At 34.4% G+C, this 27,865-nt stretch overlaps 3 protein-coding genes and 1 long non-coding RNA gene across 20 annotated transcripts in view; 2 read left to right on the plus strand and 2 right to left on the minus strand.

The window, feature by feature from the left end:
* Liprin-gamma (liprin protein kazrin) overlaps positions 1–11,142 on the plus strand; it is a 140,197-nt gene extending 129,055 nt beyond the window's left edge. For 6 of the 9 annotated variants that reach the window (XM_076623415.1, XM_076623420.1, XM_076623414.1 and 3 more), the window contains 3 exons: positions 4,248–4,268; positions 6,507–6,722; positions 6,822–11,142. In XM_076623415.1, the coding sequence (XP_076479530.1) occupies positions 4,248–4,268; positions 6,507–6,722; positions 6,822–7,049 (465 nt within the window). In that variant the 3' untranslated portion in view covers positions 7,050–11,142. Of the gene's footprint in view, positions 1–4,247; positions 4,269–6,506 lie in introns of all 9 variants that reach the window. The other 3 variants (XM_076623417.1, XM_076623421.1, XM_076623422.1) reach the window with 3 other exon arrangements.
* LOC117155281 (uncharacterized) lies at positions 11,126–15,012 on the minus strand. Of its 2 annotated transcripts, XM_076623423.1 has the most exons (4): positions 13,772–15,012; positions 13,477–13,666; positions 12,654–13,404; positions 11,126–12,584 (listed from the first exon to the last, which is right to left on the minus strand). In XM_076623423.1, exons 2-4 carry the CDS (start codon positions 13,498–13,500, stop codon positions 11,380–11,382), a joined length of 1,980 nt encoding a protein of 659 aa, XP_076479538.1. In that variant the 5' UTR covers positions 13,501–13,666; positions 13,772–15,012; the 3' UTR covers positions 11,126–11,379. The 2 variants fall into 2 exon arrangements, with proteins under 2 accessions (XP_076479538.1, XP_076479539.1); XM_076623424.1 differs by having other exon boundaries at positions 13,644–15,012.
* LOC117155287 (uncharacterized) lies at positions 14,959–21,816 on the plus strand. Its single transcript, XR_013059769.1, has 2 exons — positions 14,959–15,187; positions 21,534–21,816. It is a non-coding gene; the product is annotated as an uncharacterized LOC117155287 (long non-coding RNA).
* The window catches only part of LOC117155283 (PAR-domain protein 1), a 101,063-nt gene continuing 88,911 nt past the window's right edge, over positions 15,714–27,865 (minus strand). For 3 of the 8 annotated variants that reach the window (XM_033331129.2, XM_033331127.2, XM_033331133.2), the window contains 5 exons: positions 24,833–24,978; positions 23,656–23,893; positions 22,283–22,386; positions 21,552–21,689; positions 15,714–20,863 (listed from right to left, as the gene is read on the minus strand). In XM_033331129.2, the coding sequence (XP_033187020.1) occupies positions 20,777–20,863; positions 21,552–21,689; positions 22,283–22,386; positions 23,656–23,893; positions 24,833–24,978 (713 nt within the window). In that variant the 3' untranslated portion in view covers positions 15,714–20,776. Of the gene's footprint in view, positions 20,864–21,551; positions 21,690–22,282; positions 22,432–23,655; positions 23,894–24,832; positions 24,979–27,865 lie in introns of all 8 variants that reach the window. The other 5 variants (XM_033331126.2, XM_033331124.2, XM_033331130.2 and 2 more) reach the window with 3 other exon arrangements.

Below are 27,865 nucleotides of genomic sequence, written 5' to 3' on the forward strand. Positions count from 1 at the left end.
GCAAAGGAGAAATATTTAACGCACTGTGGCAAAAAAAGTTATTTTATAGATTTTCATACGATATGGAACTACGATAGAGTTCATTTTATTCATTTCACTCATCAGTTTCATAGTTCATATTAATGCAATTAAGTAACTTCTCTTCTGATTATTATTGATAATTCACTCTTCTCTTTCGTAATTTTAACTCTTCGTAAATAATCATAGGAGAGCTTCAGAGTAAATTCGAAAGATAGAACTTGTATTTTGAAAGAATTTCTAATCTTAGAAGAGAGTCGACATTTCAGATAATTTTCAGGTATGATTTATGATTTTCGTATTTTCAGAAATATATTTTCATGATAGATTATGTTATAAATAAAGAGGAGCTTTTTAAAGTGTAATTAGTACTAAGTATAAGTTCTTATACTTACTAAACTATTAAATCATTTAGAACACAGGTAGAAATGTACTCTTTGTAGCAAATATTGTTTCCAGTCAATAATTCAATATATTCTCAAGGTACATAATTTTAAAAGACAAATTGAAAACATAAAAACTGACGAATGGCACAGTGACCTATACTTTCTCCTAGAAATACTTACGTCTAGTAGTAATAGTAGAAACCGCTGACTCGGCGTTGTCTGTCACTGACCATCACGTTCTACTGAAACTTGGGATATTCAATGTCATATGTAAGAGAGAAATCCGTTTGCGTGATTGAGATAGCGATAGCGAACCAACAAAAATGCAGTTCTCTTCGTACAACGTTATCTCAGAAATAGAAAGCCTAAACAGAACGAAACAAAAAGTACTCATATTTTAAAAGCGAAAATTTCTAGTTGCTTACTCTATTGATTTCATTTAACAAGCGCAAAGTAATTTTAGTATTTAACGTCCAAATTCTTTGGAATTTCAATACGCGTTGATATTTTTAAAGACGTTTTTAGATAAATACTAAATGTTTTTGGTTATGTTTTAGAGTAATATTATTATCGACGATGTTGTTAACTGTTATAAATATTTGACAGAGATAATAGATACTACTAATTGCAAAAATCCTTATCTCGAAGCTCCAAAGAACCGCGATTAACGACAAAATTTAATTAACAGCGATCTGCTTTGAAAGATATCGTAGTTACAATCATTAGTCATGGATGACTTTCCTCTACATTCAATCCTATTAACAAGACTACAATACCTAAATAATAAATTATTTTAAAACAGTATATATATAGAAAGCCATCACTGACTAACATCGTGTTACATAATTACGCATTTAATGATCATTTGCAGCGGTTGTTCGAATTAACTTTATCAACCACATCTATCATTTAAAACAAAAGTTTACTCTTCATTTATTATCGAATATAATTCGAGCCACTGCTGGTTAACAATTTTCACTCAAATTTCTAAAATCACGTTAATTTCTCATCGTTTCATTTGTATATACATATATATATATATCGAGTTCTTTATTCATTTAATTTCTCATTGGCACGATTGCATGGCATCGCTTAGGTAAGGACGCTCGCGCAGTATTTCCACCAGATAATAAGCCCCTTATACCTTAAGTCTTGATATACCCTCTTTAATAAGTTTAATCCTTATCGAAAGTAGTGTACACTTTGTAGATATAGGCACAAAGAAATATCTTAAATTAGTTACATGAAAGAAGCTACGCAACAACGTTTGAACATCATCGTTAACGGCTAAACATCACGCAAACATCAAGCTTTAGTCATTTTATCGGCTACTGTCGCAACATCACGATACTCGTAACATCAGTAAATTTCGAGGAAAAGAAACATCGTTGTATAATGTTAAATTTCTAGTCGTTCTTCCACGTGAATCAAGGATTAACAATTTCGAAATGAAGGAAGCAGAAAGTAGAGACTTCTATTCTATAGCTACAAGTGTGACTGAACTTTTCACGCGATAAGGGTTAAAAGCTGTGAGCTATGTGCTTAACCTAACGTTAATCATTCTCCCTGCATCCTGTGGATCGTCGCAGACCTGCAGTCTTCTTTACTTGAAAAAGGTTCGGTATATATGTATATATTTATTATATACGTATATGTATCTAGATCTGTATTAATTCATCGTTTCTTTCGCTACGTCTGTGTACATCGATCTATCGTCATAGGGATCCCCAATGATGAGTTTTCAAATCTGATCGAGAGGTTGTGTTTATTACAGAGTAAACTCCTTCCAAGTTTCCTCTATAGATCACTTATGAGTTATGATAAATTGGAAAGATAGGAATTCTAGAAAACTCTGCACAAATTCCTTTTTAATTCTAATTCTAACTTTTTTCGTCTCCTTTTTTTTTTTTTTGAAGGAGATATCAAGTTCGCGACTCTAAAGTATTCTCGAGGAAACTTCGAAAGAATAGATCTATGAAGGAATGCGTAAAGGAAACGATGATTGCTCTGTTAGTTTAATCTAAAAGATCAAGTCCAATTTTCCATACAAAACCGAATAGTTCGTTCGTTTTTAATATCTCGTTGCATTTACACATCGAACGACCTTCTGTGATAAGAATTAGAAACTATTTCCATCTGAGATTTGTCACGGAAACGGTAACGAACCAACGCAATCAATCGCAACCTTACACGGTTCCAAATTTTTTTAGAAAACGTAGTAGATATTTCATTATTATCTTAGAGCATCCTCCAGAACGACGAGGCATCCTTCGCGGTACTCACACTCTCCCCGGGATGTCTCCTCGTGAATTATTTGTTTCAAATGTCTAGATTTTAGCGAAGTGCCTCACACACGTCTTTATAATTTGCCAAGTTAGAGAATCTATTTCACTAGCAACTATCGAACACTACGCTAAAATGTAGACGATTCTCATGGATCTCGACCTCGACCGCACGGACTTCGAAAATACGGGTAAATGAGTACGAACAGATCATTGATACGATAATCAGAGAATCATTGGTACAATAATTTTTTCATACGTTAAATTAATTTTAAATGAAATTCATGGAAAATTTTCGTCGTCGGTCCGACGAGCCCGAGAAACAGAAATTCGTTTCTTCTTTCCGATTCGATACGATATTATTATTCGCCTGGAATTTATCATTGTCTTAGGAAAACAAAAGCTGAAAAAAGAAAGAAAAAGACTGAGATTCAGGGTACGAGCGCAAATCGTATCGCCTGTAACTGTAGGAATTACGCAAACAGTCCTCTCCCTGTACTTAGTTATTTACTTGTAAAACTTGTAAACCCTCGTTGACGATTCTCTCCGTATGATCGCAGCGAATTACTTATTATCACGTTTCATAAGGATCGTGAGAATTCGCGACGTTCGCAAACGACGAGCTTAACATAATCAAATTTAGCCGATTGCCCGATCAAATATATTTTACCATCGTAATTCATCGAACTGTGAGTATATTGCGTGTTTTTACTGTTTTATTAGTGGAACCTTCTTTTTTCCAATTCTCTTTGACTTCTCGTTTCTCTGTGTTAGATCGCTTATTTCTTAGGAAATTAGTAGTACAATTTTAGTGATTTATCATAAGTTTCGATTAGTATTATTGGACCGTAGGTTACTCGTATGGTTATTGAATTCTACTTTATATTCTATGTTTCGTCGAAGGGATTTATCACACGTAACTTGAGTAATTGCAAGTAATTTAACTCAAAAACCTAAATTTTTTATCACTTAAGATCCAACGATATCAGTTATGATTTAAAATTCTAAAATTTACTTTAGAAAATATCCCATAGAAATCTTCAATTTCTACTAATCTAAGTATTGAAAATATCAAAGTGTTAATTGAAACAATGTTTTTCTGAATTTTAATCTCCAATCTCTTTTTCCGTTGCGAGGTAATAACTTTTGTTCCTCTTTTTTTTTATAAAGAGCTCGATGACTTACGATATAAAATATCGTGATTCCTAATTATTCTCAAATACTAGAAGATTTCCTTTAAAAGGCTGATTGTATCGCCGTCACACTGTAAACACTGTACATAAAGAAGCAACGATCGATTATCACGTTCTCCTTTTTCATGTATGTTAACCAGAGTGTTCTGTTTTTAAGAATACGATAATTGTAGTGAATAATCGCATAAAAAAGAGAGAAAAGAATACAAAAACAGGATACGAAAGGCAGAAAGTGCGGACGTTCGATTTTTAGCTATCTAAAACACTGATTATAACAATGACGAGCCATTGTGTAAATATAAACTGATGATTTCAATGTGGAATTCACAATGTGGGTTCTTAATCCGCCTTGTTTCGTCCTTTACTAGTTGTCGTGGAAGAGCTCACAGGTATGCGGCCATAACTTACTTGCGTATATCATGATAGATAATCATTTTTCTTTTCATATTCATTTTTCTTACAATACTTTATGAACTATCTCGTAGTCGTCATTATTAATTTTATGTTGGGCCCCTTTCATAGATTAGATGAAGAATGTAGTTACGTCGAAATTGGCTAATCAGGATTTAACAAATACGATACAAGTCATCAAAATCCTATTGACCCTTTCCATATTATGGATAACTATATGTTAAATGTTTTTACCGTGTACTATGGATATAGCAATTCGATCAAATCTACGATATTTCAAATGCAAATTTTTGTAATGTAAGTTACATACAGTTGTTTTTACACGGTGGATGAGTTTTACCATATAAAGAAACCCTCAAAAAAAGTCGTGAAATAATTGATCTGCAACAAAGTATAAAACTTGTGTTAGCGAAAATCAAAATAATATTTCCTTCGAAAATTGGCATATTATTCATCGTTATTCTTTGTTACATTACAACGAAACATTTTCTTATTACAGTGAAAAAATCATCGAACAATTCTTTGCAACAAGCCATACAAGATCTCGAGAAAAGCTTTCGAGATTGGTATCATTTACAGTACATTTACATTTACGTATTAAAAAATCGCTTAACTGTAACCAGAGCGCGTTAAAAGGAAAGTACCGTGTAAAACGAGTATCAGGTGTACTTAATTGTAACGAAAGAATTTAATCCCCGTTTCATTCAGTTTCTTTCAGTATGCATATATGTGTGTAAAAATCATAGATTATTTACCAAAGAAAAATGCTTTATTTGCATGAATAAATAAAATACTTATGTCTTAGGAGATATTACTTAATAAATTTAATAAATGTTTATAAATATAAATTTCCAAATAATCACATTTCCTTATTAGCCAATCTTCGATCGATTCTCAACTTGACCGTAAAACATTTTAATTTTTATAGCTTCAAACATTCTCTTCTTTTCTTTTCCCCCTGTTTCTTAGAAGATAAACCATTTCTTCGGTTCCCTTGACTGTGCCAATGACTAGCCAATCGTCGAGGTGAATCTTTAGTGCGATGAATTATTAGTCTTCCAATCCTGCAAGATCGTATCTCATATTATTCAGAAACGACTTGGGTAATTTCGTAAAATCTAGATCGTAGAAATCTTTTTTCCCTTATGTCGCTGCACGTGCATCCCCAGCTTGTAATATCCAATTATCCCTCGCCTTCTCCCTTTTATGTTCTTTCAACGAAACTGTTTCGAAATTCGTTTAACAAGTATTCGAATGCCTTCTGAAAGGAAGAGAAACGTTATCAAAGAAGTCTCGGTTTCGAAACATTTCGATACTGCAGACTCAACCAATTCAGCCACAGAGAACCATTTCTCTTCGAACATTTTGAAACGCAATTTCACAAGACCCGTCATCTTAGACACCCCGATAGCTCGTTTGCTCGTAGCATCGTCCCCTCGAGAAAGTCGAGATCCACAGATCCTTCGAAATATTGTAGGTCTCCGTATTGACGTGTTGGACAAATTTGATTAATATCTAATTATTAGAACGACAGGGTAGATATATCTTTTAATACAAGGAAACGGAAACGAATTTTTTTGCGGTTGGTATATACGTTCTATATTGTGTGAATCATTGGTTGTGCATTGTAATTGCGAAACAGAAATACTTTTTGCTACATTTTCTATGTTTTAATTAAATACTCTAGTTTAACTTTTCACTCAGATTGCAAATTGCTACTTTTTCAGCTCTGGGATCATTGTAGTGTTATATTAATAATAGTATAGTAATAATAAAAAATAAATTTTTTTATTTACAGCAATTAAAACCTCGTATTTCTCAAACGAAATTAAAAAATAGTAAATGAATAAGCATACAGGATTCGTTTATACAGTGCCAACCGTAGAGAAATTTGCGCGCAAATGGAACCTCCCTTCTCTTTAAAATATTTGTTACCACCGGTACACCATAGCTGCAGTCAATTTCACGATATTTCAAAGGAAAATATTCCAATATCCCTGCAATATTGCGCTAGAAAAGGTATTCCAATATTTTTTCCGTAATATCGAGAGAAACGAATATTTTCTCCGAAATGTTACACCATGGAAAATATTTCGATATTTGCCCCACGCGAAACGTTGAAAACGAGACCTACCGTATTTCTCATATTACAGATGGGTCTCAAAACTATCTCAACGAAATTTCCAATTAATTCAATATTACACCTTTTTCAACAGGGATCGTTAAGCAGAGCCTTTGGATTTCGACCCAGAAGCGAGAAGGCCTCTCCATCTTCTTCGTCGGATACCGGAAGCCTGGCTAGTCAGTATATGAGCAGCGCTCGCAGCAATTCTCCTCCACCCCCGCAACTACCACCTAGACCCATCACAGGCAACAAAAGACATCGCCGAGTGAAGAGTATAGGTGACATCGACTATATAACAAGCGCAGCAGTAAGCACGCCCGTTTGACAGGAGGGTAGGCCCCAACATCCGGGGCCTTATCGAAGCTTGAGCGAGCGAGGATACTCTTCATCGTACTCTTCTTCGCAGTATGGCTCGTATTCCGGCTACAGCAACGTTCTGCACGGCGATCAGTACCAGTACCAACAGACTAGTAATTATTATCAACTGAAGGGCGGTTATTACTCACCACAGAGCACCGGGCCGCCATTTCCAGGGGTTCAGAGATACGGAAGCTTAGCGGAGGAGGCCTGGTCGTGCACCACGAAAGACGACTCTGGCAATCCCAAAACGAACCCCAGGACTTACCTAGCTTAGCTGGTCTCGAAAATATCCACGGTGATATCACGGTGACGATTCGTGACGAATCGAATCACCTCGTTTGGTTATGGCTATTTTAATTAGGCTTGTTAACCAAAGTGTCGCCAAAGGGGACAGAGCTGTGATTTAACGTGGAAGAGCTGGGCTTGCCGGAGTTCGATTAATAATTATTAACCCTTTCACTGGTGAATTGGCGCTTTGCAGTAGAGATAAGTAATTATGGTTTGGGTCGGATTTGAAGTATCCTCTGGGAGGAATGCTTGAAATGATGTATCTCGGAGAGTTTTTTGGAACGCGGAATTGTTGTGAAGTTACAGAATTGTTTATTTATGGAATTTGATATTGGTAGGGTAATTTATTTAATTAATTTATTTACCTTATGAACTATTTCATGGGTATATGATATACATTATTGTCCGTAAATTCCCTCTACCATTTAATTACTGTTACTGCACGTAACTTAATAACATATTAAAACCTTACCAAGCATTCCGTTTATCTGAAATATTTATCCGGGTCATCTATACTCAGCTATACTGCACAACTATGTAAGAAGATAGTATCTGTTGAATAGCCAGTTTATAGCAAACTGACATAAACTTTTAAAGCTCGCTACGTTTATTACATTTTGTCTAAGGACATTAAATTTATTATTCATCTTTCTAGTGCACTATTATACTTTAGTACGATCTTCCACTAAATGAAGATATAAAATGATCGCTATTATTGAAAGATATGAAAATAGGAAGATACGAAGAAGCTTGTTTTTATACTTCTTTCTATAATTGGGCAGTACTTATGAAATGGCATGCAGCTGTTATAACCAGTTAGTATAATCAAAATTAACAAAAACAAGAGTGAAAGGGTTAAAGAATTTCAGTGGTATCGAAGATTATATGGTCGAAATAATACTATAGCGATCGACAAACCTGGATGAGAGAACCTGATGTGCCTATATGGGGACATAAGAATGAAAAGCACCTATTTCAGCGTTCGCAAGTGTGATATAATCGGAAAGAAGCTTGATCTATCGTACGAAAGAGACTCTAACAACAAGTCCTGAACTTAGTCTGGTCGTATTAGTATTAAAACCCTCGAGGGATTTGAAAGATTACCACAACGATTGATCAGTTTTAATCCCACGAAGACGGGCCATTCTGTACAGTAATCGAATGCATCTCCGAAGTGCAACAATGCAGCAGTCGGATACATCCAGGACCAGTTTTATAGCGCGTAACCTGTTAACCGGGAAAGACGAGTTAACTCGTCCTTCCATTTCATTTTCAATTTGTCATGAATTTAGCAATTTATTTATTCGAAGATTCCTATTTCTAATCTAACGTTGCATTTTTATATCATAATTAAAATTAATACGAAATCTTCTTCATTTTTTAATTCTGTGCCAAAAAAAGCTTCTGGTTAAGGAACTACCCAGTTAACAGGTTAATGGACATTATGGATATAATAATAATAAGTCATCGGTGCAATTTGCATCAGTAGTATGAGCAGCAGAAGGAAATGATAATAAAATTTATGAAAATAATTTACGAATCACTGTGCAATTTTAATTTTTTACAGATCGAGCCTGGGCATACTTGTAGATATTTTAATAAAAAAGAAAGTGGTACTTGCTCCAAAATACTTGGTACGTTAATTTTGAATACCATATTTTATTTTCATCAACAGTGTAATTATGTGTGGGCATGGGATGTGTTAAATTGTATTATCCGTAAATTAAACCACGACTAATACTAACGCGATTGAATTAAATTTGCTGAGCATACTACTGAACCGAAGCAAATCGTTCCAAGTTAACGAAAGAAAACGACGAACAGTATTTAAATATGGGCGTTTAAAGTTACCTAGATGGAAACTTGTAGCGATTATCCGTGCAGTGGATAATTAATCGTTCGAATGTACAGACTAGAAATCGTCATAATTAGACTGCGAATGTTTATGCAAATTAATATTTTTTTTTTTTAACAACTAAACTTGTTTCACATTCTACACATTAAAACGACTACTTTGTTTTTGATATTGATATTTGTTTGATTTGATATTTGTCTATCTTAACATATAACATATATTTTACACATTTAAATATCCCATAAATGCATAAATATCAGCGGTCTAGCAATAATTAGCCGCAGTACGCTGCCAAACGCGAGGTTTCGAAACGACTCATCTTCGCTCTATCATATCCAGGAATCGCAACGAAAGAATACGACCAATTAGGAAAAGGAATACGTATTTTGGACATCGATCGTGCGATTTTTCGAGTCCGAGTTGTTCATCGTTGCCCGAAATTTTCATTTGTACGTATAATCAGCAGCCGCGTTCATGCACACAATATCGGTCATCGTTTCACGTAATTTTAAGAATTTACTTAGCCGACGTTTAAATCTGGAATTAATTATAAGACTGTTCGAATTTGGAAGCTCAAGATCTTCTGGGAAAAAAAGGAAGGAATCTTATCCTTCAAACTTGCGTGGAGAGAAGAGAATATTACGAAGAGTTCTTTAAGTAATGGATACTAAGTGTATCGTAGTTAATAATTTGATTATCGATATTATCAATGTTATTAATATTACTGATATAAATAATTATAGATTATATTTACATTAATATAAAATTAACATAAAATATTTATATTGATATTATTTAATATTGATAATATTGATAATAATAATTTGAGAATAATTGCAAGCAGAATGTATTATCTTCTGCCTGTATCTACTTAAAGATACCGAATCGAAGAAGCAGAAGCAGAAGCGTACAGGGGCTTCCATCGAATTCTACATAACTGTTCGAACACATTCAATAAACGTTCAGTAAAACTATACACACATATACACATTCCAGTGGCTGTTTCTCAAGAAAAATCACAAAACAGGATAGGTAAAAGCCTATTTTATTTATCGAAGAACGGATGTAGAATAGTTAGCTGAAGAAGAAGAAATCGACGACCAAACTACAGTCAGTTCTAAAATTAAAGAAAAGAGAAAGGGAGAAAGATAAAGAGAAAGATGGAAATGGACAGAACGATATTATATATTCTGCATTTTTGCATATCGTGCGTAATCTTGCTCGATATCCAGGAAACCTATTTTTTCTGCACATTCGTTATCGTTTTCTACGTGATAATTGTATATAAATACATACATAAAACGATACGAAGTCGAAAAGTGGTGCAGATATGTGAGAAATAAAATATCCTTTTTCCTTTTTTTGTTTCTTCCAACGCACATAAGGGAAACGATGTTTGCAAATGATTAAATAAGCGAATTAAATAATATCATTTACGGAAACGTTTAAAACACCAGAGTTCGAATGGTGGTCATCGTTTAAAAAGTACGTGTTATGATGTAATTAATTGTATAACTGTTAAACAAAAACAAAAAAAATGAAAACGCGTGCATGTACCGAATATAGTCCACGATGTATTTATACAGTCGTCTGTATACGATATTAATTATTATAACACGCTTTATAATAATTAATATTAAAGAAGAAAACGTCGGATATTCTGGATCATGTTCCAAAGAACCGCCAGAATCGAATCGAATCGCACGTTAAAATCCATTATTCTTAATTACGCTTGCGTAACAAGACGATATATTTTGTAGATAAAGAAATTTCAATAATTAATATTTATTCGTAGCATTTCTCATTGTATTTATGCTCGGTGTTAAGTTATACGATTAAATTGGAAAATTTTATATCCGTAAATTCGTTTAATACGTGGACGAGTATTAACATCGTTTAGTGATCGATAAACGATGGGTCAATACTAATCCAAGAGTGATCAATTCACTCGTCTGTCGTATACCTAAGTAATTTATTCGAATAAATTATAGCTTAGGTTTTTAATTTATTATGCGCGCACCCATACGATAATCACGATCGATCGAGATCGACGACAATTGTAACATTTGCTTTATAAATGTCTCTTAAACGATAACGCGACCAATGATCAGATGAAACAATTGTAAATGTGCTCAGTATCGTCTGTATATATTTGTGTGAGTTGTATCTAAATATTTGGGAGAAACGAAATAAACGAATGCCTTCACTTCTGTGCAAGAAGTAAGATTTCCTTCTTGTCCTTCTCGTTTATTTTCAAGTTGTTACGCCGAGTTCTTATAAATGTACAAATATTAAAAATATAATAACACTTAAATCTCTTCACAATAAATGACAACTAAACTCTATCAATCAGATTCTTCCCTCCAGCTTAAAATAATATCATCAATGAAGCAATATAAAGTAATAATTGAATATTCCGTTATTTTAAATACAGGAATAAGATATTTTACTAAAGGCAGCGCTACAGCGATGAGCAATACTGATTATCAATAGCTAGTTTTGTATTCATCATGTATGCGTAAAAAGCTGAGAATAATTCATTCCCTATTGCCTCGATGCATTCGTATAAAAATGTAACAATCTTCGCTAATGCATGGAATATCCTATTTCTCGGAGCGGAGCTAAGATTTATAACATATTCTTTTAAATTTGCTTTGCAATACGTCCAGGAGAAATAAATAGCTTCGCATAAGAACTGTTTGGGATCATTGCAATGTTCTAATATAACAGTAGTAATTTTAAAACACTTAGTCAGTATATCCATCGCGTTATCCAAGTATTTCATTTCTTGCAAAATATCATTAAAATAATTAATATCAGGCATCTGTTCATCGTTCGATTCTACGTAAAAATCTTTTAATAATTGTCTAAGTAAAAGTTTTAGCTTAATCATCACATCGTTTCTTTCTTTGGACACTATTGACGAATCCGAATTTATTAAATTAAATGCGACTGTGCCAATTGTCAGTAAATGTCCTGTGAACTGAACAGGATCTATGAATATTCTATTATTTATCACAATGTTATTATTTTGATATTTTATTGGAAATTTCTCTCCCCAGCTTAATTTATTCAAACCATATAAGAAATCTTCTTTGTTGGTAAATTGCTTTATTTTGTACACAATGCCTTCAGATCTACTTTGTGTACCTTTATCAGTGTATGCATTCATTTTATCAAACTCTTCCTTTAGTCGACTGATTCTCAAAGAAGCCTTAAATTTTTCAAAGATGGTACCTTTAGATGACTCTATGAGTTCACCAGCCAGTCTAGTGTTTAATAGGGCATTACTAAAGAACAGAACATGCGAAGTGAATATAACTATATCCAAAAAATCAACATCTCTTTCTGTTTTGTATTTGTCAATTAAACAATATCCTTGATAAACTATACCAATGCCATTCATTGATAAATTACTTAATATCAGAGAATTGTAAGCTGCTTTAGCTGCAACACCTACGGTGCTGCTTTTTTCAAAAGCTTTAGAGAGGAGCATAGTTCCTCCATTTGCTCCTAACGATAAGGCTGTACTGCCTATTCCAAGCCAGGCAGAAAATGCTTTCTTATTTGTAGGAGTAATGGATTGTTTGTGCTTGGCAAAATCTACTAATTTATGAGAATTTCTCGCAATAATCCATGTTCCACAGATGCCACTCTGAATAAGACCTAATGATAATAATTTTGCTCAATTAATTGAGATGAAAGGGAAATGAAAATTGAATCACTTTCGCATACCTGCAGCAAGAACAGCTGGTGCAATAGGTGTTAACAAGCTAGCAGCTCCAAATCCTATAGTAGTAGCTACAGACAATGTGTTTGCAGTCATATCAATACCTTTAAGAACTTTAGTTTTAACAGCACAAGCGGGTGAGTCTAATATCTGAACCCATGCAGTTGAAATATATTCTGTAACTTTATAATTTGGATTATACTGATACAAACCATTCTTTGGTAAAATCATAGTACACTGAGGCAATGTATTATTTGTTACATAATCATTCCAAGTTTTATACATTCTACCTTCATTGTCAATATAAGATATACCATATGTTTTTGTTTTTAGCTTAAATATTGGTACGCTACTTATGTTATTAGATTCTTTGTTTGATTTATCATTTTTTTTATTGGATTCGTTTATATCCGCATGTAAAAGTATTACATTAAATATAATTCCAATATAAATAGTACTATCCACTTTATCTCTTCCAAACTTCATTATCTGTCGATATATTGTATCTATAACTTCACACATCCTCTTATCGTACACTATTTTACTAAATATATCATTCTCCTGGTTATTGCCCGGTGTTTTACTTTTACAGGTGGTTGATATTTCTATGTCTTTATCAACTTTAGGAAGACCAAACAAGGCATATCCGATCTTATGTCTTATAAGTTCATAATTTTCAGAATCATATAAAAACCAATCAGGAAGCATTTCATAATAATGTTGCTGATATTCTTTGGCAAGTTTTATTGCTTCTGTCTAAAATACATCAAATTATAAGTATAAGTAATAGTATATAATAAGTATATAAGTAAAGATATATAAATTTACTTTTTCGTCGTTCAAACAAGCCATATCGGTTTTTAAATATAATAAGAATGTTTAAAGTAATTTTTGAGCTTCCTTAAAATACATCAGTTCGAATAATTACACCAAAACTGATATTTATAACTGAATATAAGATAATATGATTAACACATATGATTTCCCACAATTACCTAACAATCGTAATTGTGTTTAACTGCAAACAAATCTAATTTTAGTTATTGCTCATATAAGCGATGGTTAAATATCACTTTGAAACAGTTTATTGTAGAAGTATAACACAATATATAACATAATAGACCTTAAGCGTGTATGCAAATTTCTATTCGTATAAACGTTAGTATTCAAACAGGATATTCTCAAAAGACGAATAAATTTGTTATTAAAACCATGGATACATTAAGGATAGATGAAAGAGAACAGAAATTTTGTGTACAATGGGGAATCCCCTTTCTAGTAACATATGTTTCACCTCCCTATATAACACTACATTTTACGATTATTTCGTTATATAGAAAAATGTTACAAATATTCTTTTTGCATTGAAAATAGAATGTAATTATTAAAGATGAATAATAGTGCCGTTTTCATTATTTTGTCACTAGAGTATAACCAGAGAAATAGTTGAAACCAGATGACCAACATACATATGTATGTAAGTATATCAGGGTGAATAGGGAGATCATCGATGCAATATTAACAAAGTCAGCAAAATGATGCGCGATAAGAACAAGGGCTTCTAACGGCCAACGGCAGAACTATACGCACGTTTCTTCCTCTGAAGTAATTAGCAGAAGGAACATGCGTATCCACGGCGATTTTTTAAATACTTACCAATATTTACCAATTTTCTCGAACTGTTTTGTCACCTTTTGTAATTTATTCCTTTAACTAATGGACATTAGATATATTACGCCTATATTACGTATATGTATAATAAATAATTTTGGCGCCTTAGTAATAATTTTAATTATTTTTTTCCACTTGACAATATCAATATTTTACGTTATTCTTCTTGTGAAGTAAATAAAAAAACTAACTTGAAAATATACATTGAAAACTAGCCGATTCGCACACTGACGCTTACCCCCTAACATCGTTTACTTTACAAAATATATATATCTGTCCTTATCACGATTGTATCGCTTTCTTTGTTTAACAACGTCCGTGTCGTTCGTCCTCGTCACATAGGAACGCCATCTCTTTCTACTACTTCTCGTATCGTCTATCTTTGTCGTACAGTATCGCCGTCTCTTTCTATCGTCGCATGATTGTCTGTCCTTGTCGCACAATATTGCGATTCTATTCTATAGATGTGCCATGCACTGTCATCTGTCCTTAAGTGTCCTAATCTGTTGTTCCTTCCATGTTTGACAGATGGCAGGACATGACTTATTCGAGTAATAAAATTTCCGTCTGCAGATAAGTCATATACTGGCGACATTGTGCGATAAGGATAGAGTATACGAATGCCAGTGGAAAGAGAGAGCGATAGTGCGTGACAAGGGCAGAGTGTACGAAATGCCAGTAGGAGAGAGCGATATTGTGCGACACACGATTCTATGGACAGACGATTCGATGGTGAATTCACGGTATTCAACAGAGACAGAGACAAAGATACACATACAAAACTGTGCACATTTGTCAGTGAACTGTTCCTTACGCTGAACTGATGTTGTCCAAAGAATCGCAAGAGAAACAAATTAACATTCTTTCGGTGCGTTTGTGCGCACTCTCCTTACAATTATTTTGTACACTCAAACATTATTTTAGATGTAAAGAAACATTCGTACCGTTTTCATTCAAGAACCATCGTACGACTGGTACTAGCCAGTCCACCTCGTGGTTATGAAATCCATTATATCAGCGTGACTAATTTTCAGAAACCCACCATGAAACAGACTTTATATTTGTACTATATCGAGGCCACTATAGTTTCGCAAGCAAGTAATGAATCATTGCTCGTTTCTTTTGTCAGCTATTTTAAAATTAAGATCCCTATATATTCTTTCAATTAAATATAGATACAACACACATGAAATAATATGCTAATGTCCTTTAAATAACCACGGATTATTCTCACTACTTTCTGCAACTGATTATCGTTATGTACAATCTGATCATATCAATAGTGACAGAATTATTAAATATTCCAGACTATTTAAAGCATTTCAGCGTATATTACCAGCGTAGTAATAAGTTTAAACGAACAAATGGATGCGGGATTAGGTATAACAATATAATTCAATGAAAACAATAACAAATACATATATTTCTCGAAATGTGATACACTTTGACGTTGGTGGTCGTATTTTAATTCTCGCGTGTACTGTTTTCTCATCTTTTTTCGTTTCAAATGGATCGGATGGCGTGTCATTTAAATGGACGCGGCGACGTCATCTAAAACTCTTCCCATTATGTTGCATTTATTTCTGCTCTTTTCTTTTCTGCTTTTTTTTTGCTTTTTTACTTTTTCTTCCGTTCTGTCATCGTCGTTAAATTCTAATTGGAGCAAAGCTGTCAGTTGCATCTACCGTGTTTTTCTCTAATTATCTTTTTTCTACGATTTCTCCTTTACGACATTTTTTCTCTTTATAGATTTTTTTTCTTTTTGCTTCGCTATCCTCAGACTGCAGTATTCAGCGCGCGCGCATACGCCACGTGCGCACGCACGTGGTCACATTGTTTACCTTTTCTATTTCCTTTGTTTTCATTTTACATAACCAACAAACACTATTGCGCTTCATCGTTTTGTCATTGTTTGAAAACTGTGCCGAGATCCAAGACCGGTCACTTAGAAAGCTACGAAGTAGTTTAATTAATTAGCAACTTGTACTAGAAGGTACTTATACAAATATCGATCTTCGAGAAACGTGAACGAGCGTCTCTTTTTCATTCTCGACTTTCTTTGCTTTCTTTTTTTTTCCTTTTTTTTACATCTTCAGGACGACTGTCGACGCAGGGATTATTTATAATTAGACCGCGGATATACATGGAAATTCATATTTTTATGAATATAATTTACAGAGTCCACAGTCTATTTATAACAATCGGAAAAGAAACAAAAAATGCCTGGCTTTGTTGTAATTTGTCGCTAGACGCTACTAATCGCAGTTACAAGATACAAAAAGTACGTTTTGTTAGGCATTGTGTGACAATTTTTCTCCATTATTCATATTTAAATAGCTTTCGATGCATCGGATGTTACAATCTAATGAGTTCTGTTTATCTTTCAGGTAATCAGGCTGCATGCCAAAAAAGCGATGTGTTTTATGTGTGATCTGATTGAACAATGAGTGCGGAGATGTTCCTTGCATTGTATGTTCTTAATCTAATCTGTATCTGTGTTACCTCATTCTATCACGTTCCTCACGCATGGAGTTAGCAATACATTTAGAAATGTTAAATGTCACATTCGTAAATCGCTTTTTTGTTGTCTAACTTCTGCCTTTCATTTCTTCTTCGCAATCAAGTAAAGGGATACGTCTAAACGAATTTCTTCAATCGTATTTTACTAGGAGCTGAATCACGAGTCTAAACTGAAAAAGCAATTCGCGTGTAATTTCGTTTTTGCAGTTACGAGATTCACCGCGTATATACTATAAACTACACAAAAATTTCATATTATACAACGTGCATAAAATCTCGGCGAAAAAAAGAAAATATATATATATATATGATAACAAGACGTAAAACAATTTTCCATATCGTCGATACGATTAATTATACATGGACTCTGTTCCAACTAAAATTCACAATTATAAAATAGAGTCGATTCTATGAAGTTTTAACGCGTGATCGCAAAAATAAAGAAACAAATGTACAGAGTACGTATACTTTAATTAACTAGGAAATGTAATTGCCGTATAAAAAACTGGCGGTTTCGAAGCGAATCTGTCATTGGCAAAGCCTTCTATAAAATTAATTCATCTTGTATATGTCTACAAATATACACGTATATATGATAGTATCTATGATGTATCATATATATATATCATTATACGTTATAAGCTCTTTGAGAATTCGTGTAGTGTAGGGTCAAAAGGAACAGATAAAAAATGATAAAATAACAAATTAATAATGTAACAAATGAATAACAGGCGCAATATAAAAAAAGTTCCACCGGGAACATGCTCTTAATGCCGATTTCACGTCGCAGAAGGTGCTAAAAAACATGTGTATATAATAATTATACTCGATTATTGTCACTGAGCGTTGCAACGAGCAGAATCCCTTATCATTTAGCGCATCAACAGTACATAAAATATTAGTCGCATGTGTATTATTCGTGAAAGGCGCATGAGTGGGCTTAGCTCATGATTACTCTTCTTTTTCGCATTTGAATTTCTTTGCTTTTCTTTGTCAGACAAGAGGAAGCAACTACGAACAGAGATATACGTTATTTATTCTTGTCCGAAGGGTAGCCCTTTTAATACACGATTTATTCCTATGATCATGTGTATAACTCTCGCCGTGGCGTCATTAACAATGGAACATGCAATTGCTTTTTCTTTCAATAAAAAAGTACTCTTCATCTCCTTTTTAAGAATGATCATTATACGATTCTCTAGAATTTTGATTTATGCAATTATATCTTGCCATAAAAAAGAACTAATAGTACGGTGGTACTTAGTAAAAAATATTTACAGATAACAATAAACATTTAAAAAAGATCCAAGTTGTATGGTGCTTGTGTGGGAACATATTGAAACAATGGGCAAATGAAATATAAAGAAGATAGATATCAAGAGATAAATAGATAGATAACAGAAATATATTATTAGCAACAGACAGATAAGTATAGAAAGAGAAGAATAACAATAAAATAATGCGATGTCATTGGGAAACTGAAAGGAAAAGAAATAGGAATGAAGAAATGAAGAGCTAGATTTAATAGAAGAAATAACAGAACAGGTCAAACGAATAAAAGAGTAGTAGAATTTGATAAAAAAAAGACTAGAAAGAAGAAATTATTTGCCAATAATATATCCATTGCATAAGAAAGGAAAGATGGAAGGAGTTCCAAATTACTGGACCACTGCTTTCCTAAACTGTGTATATAAAATATATACTGAATATTGATAAAATTGAAGGATGAAGTAGAAAAGCAAGAGATAAAAGGGAGGAGCACCATAGACAACATCTAATGAGAATCCATTGTCGGACAGCCATCGACTACGTCGAAGCATGATAAAACGATAATAAAAGATGCGTCGCGACGCTTTCCCCGCACTCGAGAAAGTGTATGTTGCTCTTCGAGCGACTCATCCAACTGGCATACAACCGAGCGCCGAAAAAACGAAACGCTACAGAGAGGAGAGAGATTAAAACGTTATGTATGAAAAAAAGAAGCACTTGATCTCTATCTTACGATAAAAACAACTAGAATCACTTGTGTGTGTACCATCACCACTTGTGGGATACGCTACAGTAATTAACGTTTCTTAGAGAACTAGGACCTAGTCCGTGCGCAGAAAAGCGTCGTTCTCCCAAGTATCCTTCGTTCGTAATTAACTCTTTTTCCTTTCTTTGTTTCTCATTTTTTCCTTTTTCTTAACAAATCACCAATTACGGATATTCTTTCGCTTCTCGTTCTTCTCTAATATTAAAAGTTCCATTAGAAAATGTTACAACCAATATAAAATTCACTGGATACTCTTTTAAAATATAATGCAGATAGGTTACAAAACCACGTCGAAATACAATAATGTTAGTTATTGTATTTGGTCAATTTAGACGTCATTCAAGAACCTTAAAATCGCTGCTTCATGGCTCGTTTGAAGTTAGACTACCGAGAAAAACGTTAGATCAAGAATGTATCCGCAATAATCAGATTTGGGGGCTGCATTGTATAAGAACCAAACAGAAGCTCGAGAGTCAGCGTGTGATTAAATAGACGCTTAAGGACCGCTTGCGGCCGTATTTTCCAACTATCGATCATTTCTACGCGCGCCTATCTGTGTTTAACACATTCGTACATCTTTCACTTATTACTCTAATCAGCTCCAGCCCTGTTTATGTGGCGATTACCGTGTGCGTGTCAGATGTTTAGTAAATACAGTTAAGATAATTCTTCCAATAGATCGCTTTTCCTTTAATTTTACTCCAGTAAATTCAAATCTTCCAACTATATCATTAATAGGAACTTTCTAATCAAGTAATTAATGAAAAAGTATCTTAGATCAGAATTAATTTCAGATGGATCAGTTTCTTTAGTCTTTACAAACGTAAATCTTATTTAAAAACAATTGTAAAATCATTTTGATTAACATTAAAATATTACTGTGCATTGAAATGGAAGAGATATCCAAGTATACAAATTATTATGTTTAAAAAATTAAGGATTCTTCAAAAAATACTACGGGCCTTCTACTTAACGAATTAATTGAGATTAAATTCTATTGAATCTTCCTACAACACAGTCAATAGAAAGCGTTTAATTGATTGATCAACGTGCCCGACGTAAAAGGAAAAGTTTCAAAGTGTCCTGCCGTTTATACATCATTCGCATCTGGCACGCACACTAACGATTCCACGGTCTGCGGTTCCGCGTGTATACGTGTATGCTTATGTCTCTTTATGTATATAGATATATACGTACGCGTTCCTTGTATATATGTGTATACATATAATGCTCGATAATGCGTTGCAGCGAATTGATATACCCGACTGGTTAATACACCTGCATGGTATATACATGTACGCGTATAAATACATACACGTGTGCATGCGGTTGCGCGTGTACACGCGCGCACAGAGTCACGCTTACAGACAAACATACACACGGCCGTGTATGTATGCATGTATACATATATAATCTAACTATACATATAACTATGTACACTTTTTTTTGAGAGGGTGGCTTTCAGGGGCTGGGTAAGGGAGAAAGGAGTTCAGGAAGGACCAAAGGGGAATGGGTTAAAAGAAATTACATGTGTATGTGTGTATGTGTACACATTTTGTGTATGTATATGAGCATGTGAAGAGCGAAGGAAAGAGGAGAAGAAAGATGAATTAGCAGAAATTCTCATCGAAGGATATCTTCGGGATCCTCTAGGGATTAAGGGTGGGCTGGTTCGAATTTATCGAAGATGGTCTTGCGATTCGGCGCGCTTCTTCCTTTTCCTTCTTCATCTTCTTCTTTTTTTTCGTTTTTTTTTCTTTTTTTCTATTATTCTTCTTTCATCCGAACTGGCGAAAAACCTAAGTGCTGCGACTATAGTGTGTGGGAGGAGCTGGCACAACAAACGCTCGTGTCTGTATCTTTTTTAATACCACGACGAGCTGTTGCTTGCCCGGCGTACTGTTAGACGTCCGTGTATTTGCTCAGCTTGTCACGCAGCAGCATGTTCTCATTCTTTAACCGGTCCAGTTCCTGCCGCAGGCCCATGTTCTGAAATTTTGCATTTTTGTTTCATGGAATTATTCTTTCAATTAAAAATAGAGCGTAAGTTATCGACTGTGATAATACAAATATTATCCCAAGGGACAAAACATTTCATGTAAATGATGTTTTAACTCAGAACAGGATGATTCTTCCATTGGAGACTGATACAGTTATAGTAGAAGTTTTATTTGTACAGAAAAATTCATTTTGGTTTTTAAGATAAGCGAATGTTAATCTATGTTTATCACTGGAAAATGTACTTGTACTTCAAGGTGAAGGGATTTTTTTATAGAAGCAAAGAAAAATCTGTAGAACATGTAAGTGACTGCGCATTGTACATATTCCTTCTCGTTGAGATAGAATCATACTGTTCCATGCTTGACATTAGGAAAGATTTTGTTTGACATAAAACATGGTTTCAATGTATTTGTACAGCAAAGCAAAGGGCTCTCTTTTACAGGAACATAAAGATAAATTTGTAAAACAATTAAATGACTTTCATTCTATGATACATATTTCTGCATGTTTGAAAAGGAATGATGCTGTTCCCATATGTGTCCCATAACAAAAACGATTCTGTTTTACATAGGACATGATTTCCACTACATTGGCGTAATTCCATCAATACGACGCAAAGACTTAGAGCCTGGTTTAAATGTATATTCTTTAATTTTAGAGGCGTGGGAAGATTTACTTCTTTCTCGAGGAAGCCGGCCCTGAGAGCGATCTGGTTCTCCTTCATGCGACGTGCATCTCGCGATCGTTTCGCTGCCATATTATTCTTCCTACGACGCGCCCAGTATTTGTCATCCTTCAGGTCATCCGGAACGAACTGTAGCCGATAGCGGGGCATGGAAAAGAGCAGGAAATTAGAACGAACGTAGAAATTGATGTATTTTAAAACTATAATGAGAAATTGTAAAGGAAAATCCTATTAAAGATCATAGAGTGACTGTTAAGTCTTACAAATTGAATTTCAATAAATTATTTATATGGTTCTAAGAGATAAAAATAAAAGAATTAGTTGTACAGTAGAACCTCTGTTTATTTTATATTTTAGGAATATTATAATAACCATGCTTAATCAAATACTTTCTTTTTCTGTGCTCTAAGTTCCATTACTTTGACTTTAAAGTAAGAAATATTTCAAATAATAATTATGTGTCCCAAATAATAATTCAATTAAATATGAGAAGTTCAGCATCGAATAAGGACATATTTGATAGAAAAGAAAAAAAAAATAATAATAAAAGGATAGAAAACGAGATAGAAAATACAATGGAAAAACAAAGAGTAGTGGTGATAAAAATAAAAGAAAAAGATGTTATAAAGGATCGCTCTTCCTATTGATTCAATGCTTCGAACAAGGAGATTTATCGAATGATGAATGAAAAATATTCAATTCGAATATGACAATCAACTGACCTGCTTCCGTGATTTCTTGATCATCGGCTGCGGTTTGAGCTCCTCGTCGGAGAAGGCCCGGGTACGTGGATCGAAGTCTCGCCCCGATGAGGCCATCGAGAGCGCTACAAGAGACAAGCCATATTGTATTCGTGATGAGTCCTCGGAATCTGTCGCGCGGAGAAGGAATAATCGACAATGTCGACGTTAGTCTAGTTTCATACGCTGTCCGGAAACTCGGATATATCGTCGCTGTTGCAAGAGTCGATCCTGAGACTTCGTCAAAATATATTATCCTGTAGTAATTTTATCGCTGCCTTACTTTCCATAAATCGTACAAGAACAATTACGTGTCAGCTTTTACAAACTTCCCTGAATCCTCAAATTCTACTGATCCTGGATATTGCTGTATAAATTCAAATAGGCGTATCTGGTCAAAAGGTGGTTCTGAGAAAAATCACTTTTAGAACTTAAGGTGCCACCCGACAGCAAAGATTTGATTCAAACGAAAAATAGAAATGCGCCTTAATATTCTAACTTAATTCGACAGAATATTAGGGACAGGACAGAGAGATTTATTACTCACGAACATGTTTCATTCCATCTTGTGATTTCATTGATTTCCAATTCTGCAAGTATCTATACGGTTCGAACAATTGTACAGTATTATCAAAGACATGAGAGTATCTTATAAGACGTTTGAAAGGATCAGATTTTGTAAAAGCAGCACTCGAATAAAAAGAGACGGACAATATTATATATAGTAAACGCTATGTTGTATGCTATTAATAATTTAAAGCATCAAACAATTAATTCTGGGAAAGGAATATAAAAACTTCAGGACGAGTAACAAGTGACTTGATATAACATTGTGTTAAAAATCACGTCACAGTGGCCTACAATGCATATTCCCCCCCAAAAGTCACTGGTTTTCTGTATTGAAAGGTATAAAATTCCAACAGATATTGAAACTCACCAACTAAATTAAGTTTCCAACATTCTATACAAAAGGCAGATACAAATAATTCTATGTTAAAAAAATATAATTGAGAATACAATTCTATACCATAAAAGACATTTCTAGAAATAACGAAGCCAAACAAACTGAAACTTAAATGTTAAGCACCAAGTTCCTGACATTCTACGTTGACAAAATTCTCTATATTAATGCTTTCTACAAAAAAGTAAGAAATTTCTAAAAATAATGAAATCAGAAACTAAAATAATAGATCGTTATACTTCATCCGCTTCTACCAAACGACAGCTCTCCCTCGACGGAAGAAAGTCAAGTCGCGTAAAATCTATAAAACCCTAATATTGCTCAGGATCGACACCGAGATCGACGTGTGAAGTGTGTCGCAAAAGATAGGAATTAGGGGATGAAATTCACTCACTGGAGTCCGCGGGTGAGGGTGGGTTCATAGTGTCAGGGGAGCAACACTCGCTCGGCGAGGGTGATCTCTCGCGTTTGGTCACCGGTTCTAAGTGAAGACCGGCCGGTCCTTGGTGTCCTGGCGTTTCGGTGTTGTTGATCTTGTGCAGTTGCCCGCTCTGCATCGTGCCCTGTCCGCCGCCGGCCACACCGTCCACAGGAATGCCGTTCTCGGAGAGAAACTCGTCAAGATCGACGTACTGTAACACGAAGTAAAGACCATCATCTTTTTCGTTTCGTTTCGGTTACAAAAATAGTGCCCGTACATCGGTTGCCGAGACGAGCAATCGTTCTTACTTAATACGAGCATTCCATGGGTATCAAGATGAACCGCGAAAAAGAAAGAAAGAAAAAAAAACAAATAAACGAGCTATTGCAAGCATTTTTTGTTGAATTGTTAAGAAGCAAGATTTTAGTGAACAGTTCTTTAACTCGGTGGATTTCCTGACTTTCGCCTTACATTCTTTGGAAGATCGTTGGTTAACACGTCGATTATTACGTGGAATAAAATTAATCCATTAAGGACGAACGTTGCATTTCTTGTTCTTCGATTAATTCATATTACTGGGATCTGTTAAATTGTCGTTAGAATATGAACATGTTTAACCGAACAATAATCCTTAATGGGTTAATTAAGATATTTTTAGTTAATCGGCTTTTCTGTTAAAGAAAGAATAAGACAAGATTGATTTTGTATCGTGGTGTGCCTCTATATCGATGTGTTATTTCTTATCAAAAATGGTAGCCCATAAAACACGTGGCGAATTTATAATGTTCTTAACTATCAGTAGGAGGAAATAGGGATTAAGTCGTACACGTTTTTTTAAGGAACCATGCATTATGGAATTTCATCCAAACTCCTACCACTAATCTATCGCTATTGTAATGCTACATATATTTGCAACACTTGTGTAAAACTCCACAAAACGATACTACAAAGGATAATTTTTCCTACTGCTGGGAAAGAATGAGGTCCAATTAATTGCCATTCACAATTAGTACGAAGAAGGAAGATGTAAGAAAAAAGGAAAAAGAAGAAATGCAAAAATCCAGATTGTTTAAAATAATTCCAGATCCAGGCATTGAGGATCCGTATTCAGCCGAGTTGTGAGCTTACCGTATCGCGTTTTTGTACATACATGGTTCAATACCTTCAGGTCGGCATCATAGGGCAGAGTTTTGTCCCAGAGGTTTGGGCCGAGGAAGGCGGCCTGCGCTTCCACGTTGCCCCATAGTTCTCCATCGGCGTCCTTCTTCTCTTCCGGTCCATCTTTGCCTTGTTTTCCTACAGGACACCAATTTCATTTCGTTATTCACTACAAACTGTCTGTCACTCCATCAAAGACAATTAAATTTTACTTATACGTAATTTCCATAATATCTCGTATCTTGTATCGTCTGAACTTTGTTTCTTTCGCTTTCTCCAATAAAAGATTGAAAAGTAAGAAATAAGCTTCTCTTCCGTTCTTTTCCATTCGTTCAGACAGATGGCATAGACAGAAACCAAGAAACAATTAACTAATGTTTATTCGCGGTTATTTTTTTCTCTATAAAGGCAACGTTATGACACCGGATTCTGGCATTATTGATAACTATTTAGAAAGAGAAATTACACTGAAATTCTATCTATTCTTATTGATATATGAAATATTTTCCAATAAAGAAATAAACATTTTTTAATCTTGACACTTAATAGTGTTTTTTTTTTTTACAAGAACTCCTGAATTATCATACAGAGGAGAGGTGCTATGGAAAGGACAGGTTTTGAATGATTTAGGAAATAATTAGCATTTAATAAAATTTCTTGCATTACTAGCGGCAGATACATAAATACATTCAAAAAGATACATACATTCAACTTTTCGTAAGAAATAGGCATTAATAATTGTATTATGTACGATGACATCTAAGATGTGAATGTTATAGCTCAGACTACATCGTAGAATGGATAAAAAAGACGATGGAATAAAAGTCCACGCGAAGAAAGGAAGAATTTATGACAAAGGATTTCCTCAATGATCGGATAAAGATAGATCATTCTATTCCTCTATCAAACACGACATCCGCAAAGTGTCCAACTCTCAAGCTATTAAGAAGTTCCATTATTCAGTTGATATTTCTTAAAAAAGAATTCTCGTTTCCGTCCATTCAGGTAGCTCTTTCACCTTCGTTTTTTCGAGTATGATAGAGAAGCTAGGCCTTTTAGAATAAGCGATGGCATACATCCTCCCCGTTCCACCGGTCCTCTTTGCACCTTTTTTTCCCGGCAACAGCACGGTGTCGGAAGCCGTGGCCATCAGAAATTATTTCGTGGAAGAAAAGAAAAAGAGGAGCATGCGAATCAGTCGGCGGCCTTGGAGATGCTCCTCCAAAAATAGTGAGCCGGCCTAACAGCTTCTCTCGTCTGTTTCTTCTTCTCGGTTCGCCACGTTTCTTCCGCGTTTCTTCTTATCCCCTTCGAAGACTGTGTTAATTGTTTCTCATATGCCACGTTCTTCACGTTTTTTTTTTTCGTCTTTGTCATATTTTTATATCTGTTATCAAAGACGTAAATCGTCGAATTCGAAAATTTGAATCTCCAGTTGTTTTCCAATTATTCGCCGAGTTTAGTTTTCAGATTAATTTGAAATTATCCACGATGCAAATTAAACTTAAAATTGATTTCTAAGGAATTTAATTTATATGATATTAGTTTCGCAGAAGCTTCTACAAAATAAATCGAAATACGCGAGTTCCATGTGTAAATGTGTCGATGAAATACATTTAAACAAGTGAATTAAAGTTTAAGAGGAGATTTCCAAATTCCACGGCTTTATAAAGGGTTAAAAGATTATTTTTACGCAATTGTGAATGTAGCCTTGGATCGGCGAGGTTGGAGTAACAATGGTCGATTAGTGGCATGCCAGAAATTCCACAAGAAGTCAACGTTTCTTTCAGAAGAGAAAGAATTTTATTTCGATTCTACATTTCTGATCTATATTTGTAGATCAAATACTGCGGTTCTTCCCCTTCGATATTCCAAATATGAAAACACATAAAAGATATAAAATAATCAAATTCTTAATTTTTCTAGTAGAAACAATTTTCATATCTTTTTCCAAAGGCGAAATATGCGCGGTAACGATAAAAATGAACGCCAGATTCGTCGTAGATCGTTGATATTTGTATCGACATGGTTAGAGGCCCTATGCAGGCGAAACCAACGAACAGAACGGTTTTTCTATTTTTCTTCTCTTTTTTCCAATGGCTGAGCGTGCGGTTCAAACGCGACAAAACCGCATTCAATGATTATTATCATGGTACACCGACTGTCGACGAGGTCGTGCCGCCACCACAGTCTGATAGATTTCAACGAACGAAGATTTTAATATTCATATTCAGCTGTCGTTCCCTCCCGCCAGTATCAACGATCTTTGAATTATGTCCGTGATTGTCGCAGATTGTAATTCCAATGACTGTGAATTACCCGGCGATTATCTGTAAAGTATAATCGCAGCGTTCCAACGAATTCGCGAAGTGGAAAAATATCGAAGGATTTTTGAAAACACAGAAAGATTGCTTCGTCAGTGTTGCTTTAAGATTTTTAAGATTTAAAATGATCCTTTTAGACGCAATAATATTCGAATGAGATGTCATGCACTGATACTATGACCTGGTTATAGAAATTTGGAAAATCGTAAAAGATAGAGTCGATCAAAGTTTTCTAAGTTTAAGTCAAAGTTGGTTAAAGTTTCTAGTGGATCAATTGTCAGGAGGAAATTCGAACTTCTATATTGTTTATCATTTGCGTAAGATAGATTAAGGTTACAAGTGTAGAATCATTGTATATCCCTAAGGAAGCTTAGAATAGAGACAGATTAGCAACCTTATATAATGCCTCGTTTTCCCCAATTCTTTTTTGCATTGACGATCTCCTACCACTTTAAACTCAACTTATACCAGACGATGCATGAGCATAAGTTTCGGCCTTCGAAAATAAGCTCACATGTACAAACGACAGAAGATTATTGCTACTCGTAATAAAAATTTGCATCGGTAACTTTGATCATAGTTATTTTCAATATTTAACATAAAAATACCAAATATCTTTATTCAAATTAAGCCTATGCTTATGTTTTCTTTAAAATCTATTTTATATTTTCCATTTTACGATATTCTTTGCACTGTCGCGA

Source organism: Bombus vancouverensis, chromosome 12 (genome assembly GCF_051014615.1).
Source record: "Bombus vancouverensis nearcticus chromosome 12, iyBomVanc1_principal, whole genome shotgun sequence".
NCBI classification, from domain to species: domain Eukaryota; kingdom Metazoa; phylum Arthropoda; class Insecta; order Hymenoptera; family Apidae; genus Bombus; species Bombus vancouverensis.

Excerpts from the sequence above, each read along its gene's own strand:
- LOC117155281 (XM_076623423.1), bottom strand. The coding sequence starts at position 13,500 with ATGGCTTGTTTGAACGACGAAAAA. Across the intron at positions 13,405-13,476 it reads CTTGTTTGAACGACGAAAAA|ACAGAAGCAATAAAACTTGC; the intron begins GTAAATTTATAT and ends GATGTATTTTAG. Across the intron at positions 12,585-12,653 it reads ACCAGCTGTTCTTGCTGCAG|GTCTTATTCAGAGTGGCATC; the intron begins GTATGCGAAAGT and ends TATTATCATTAG.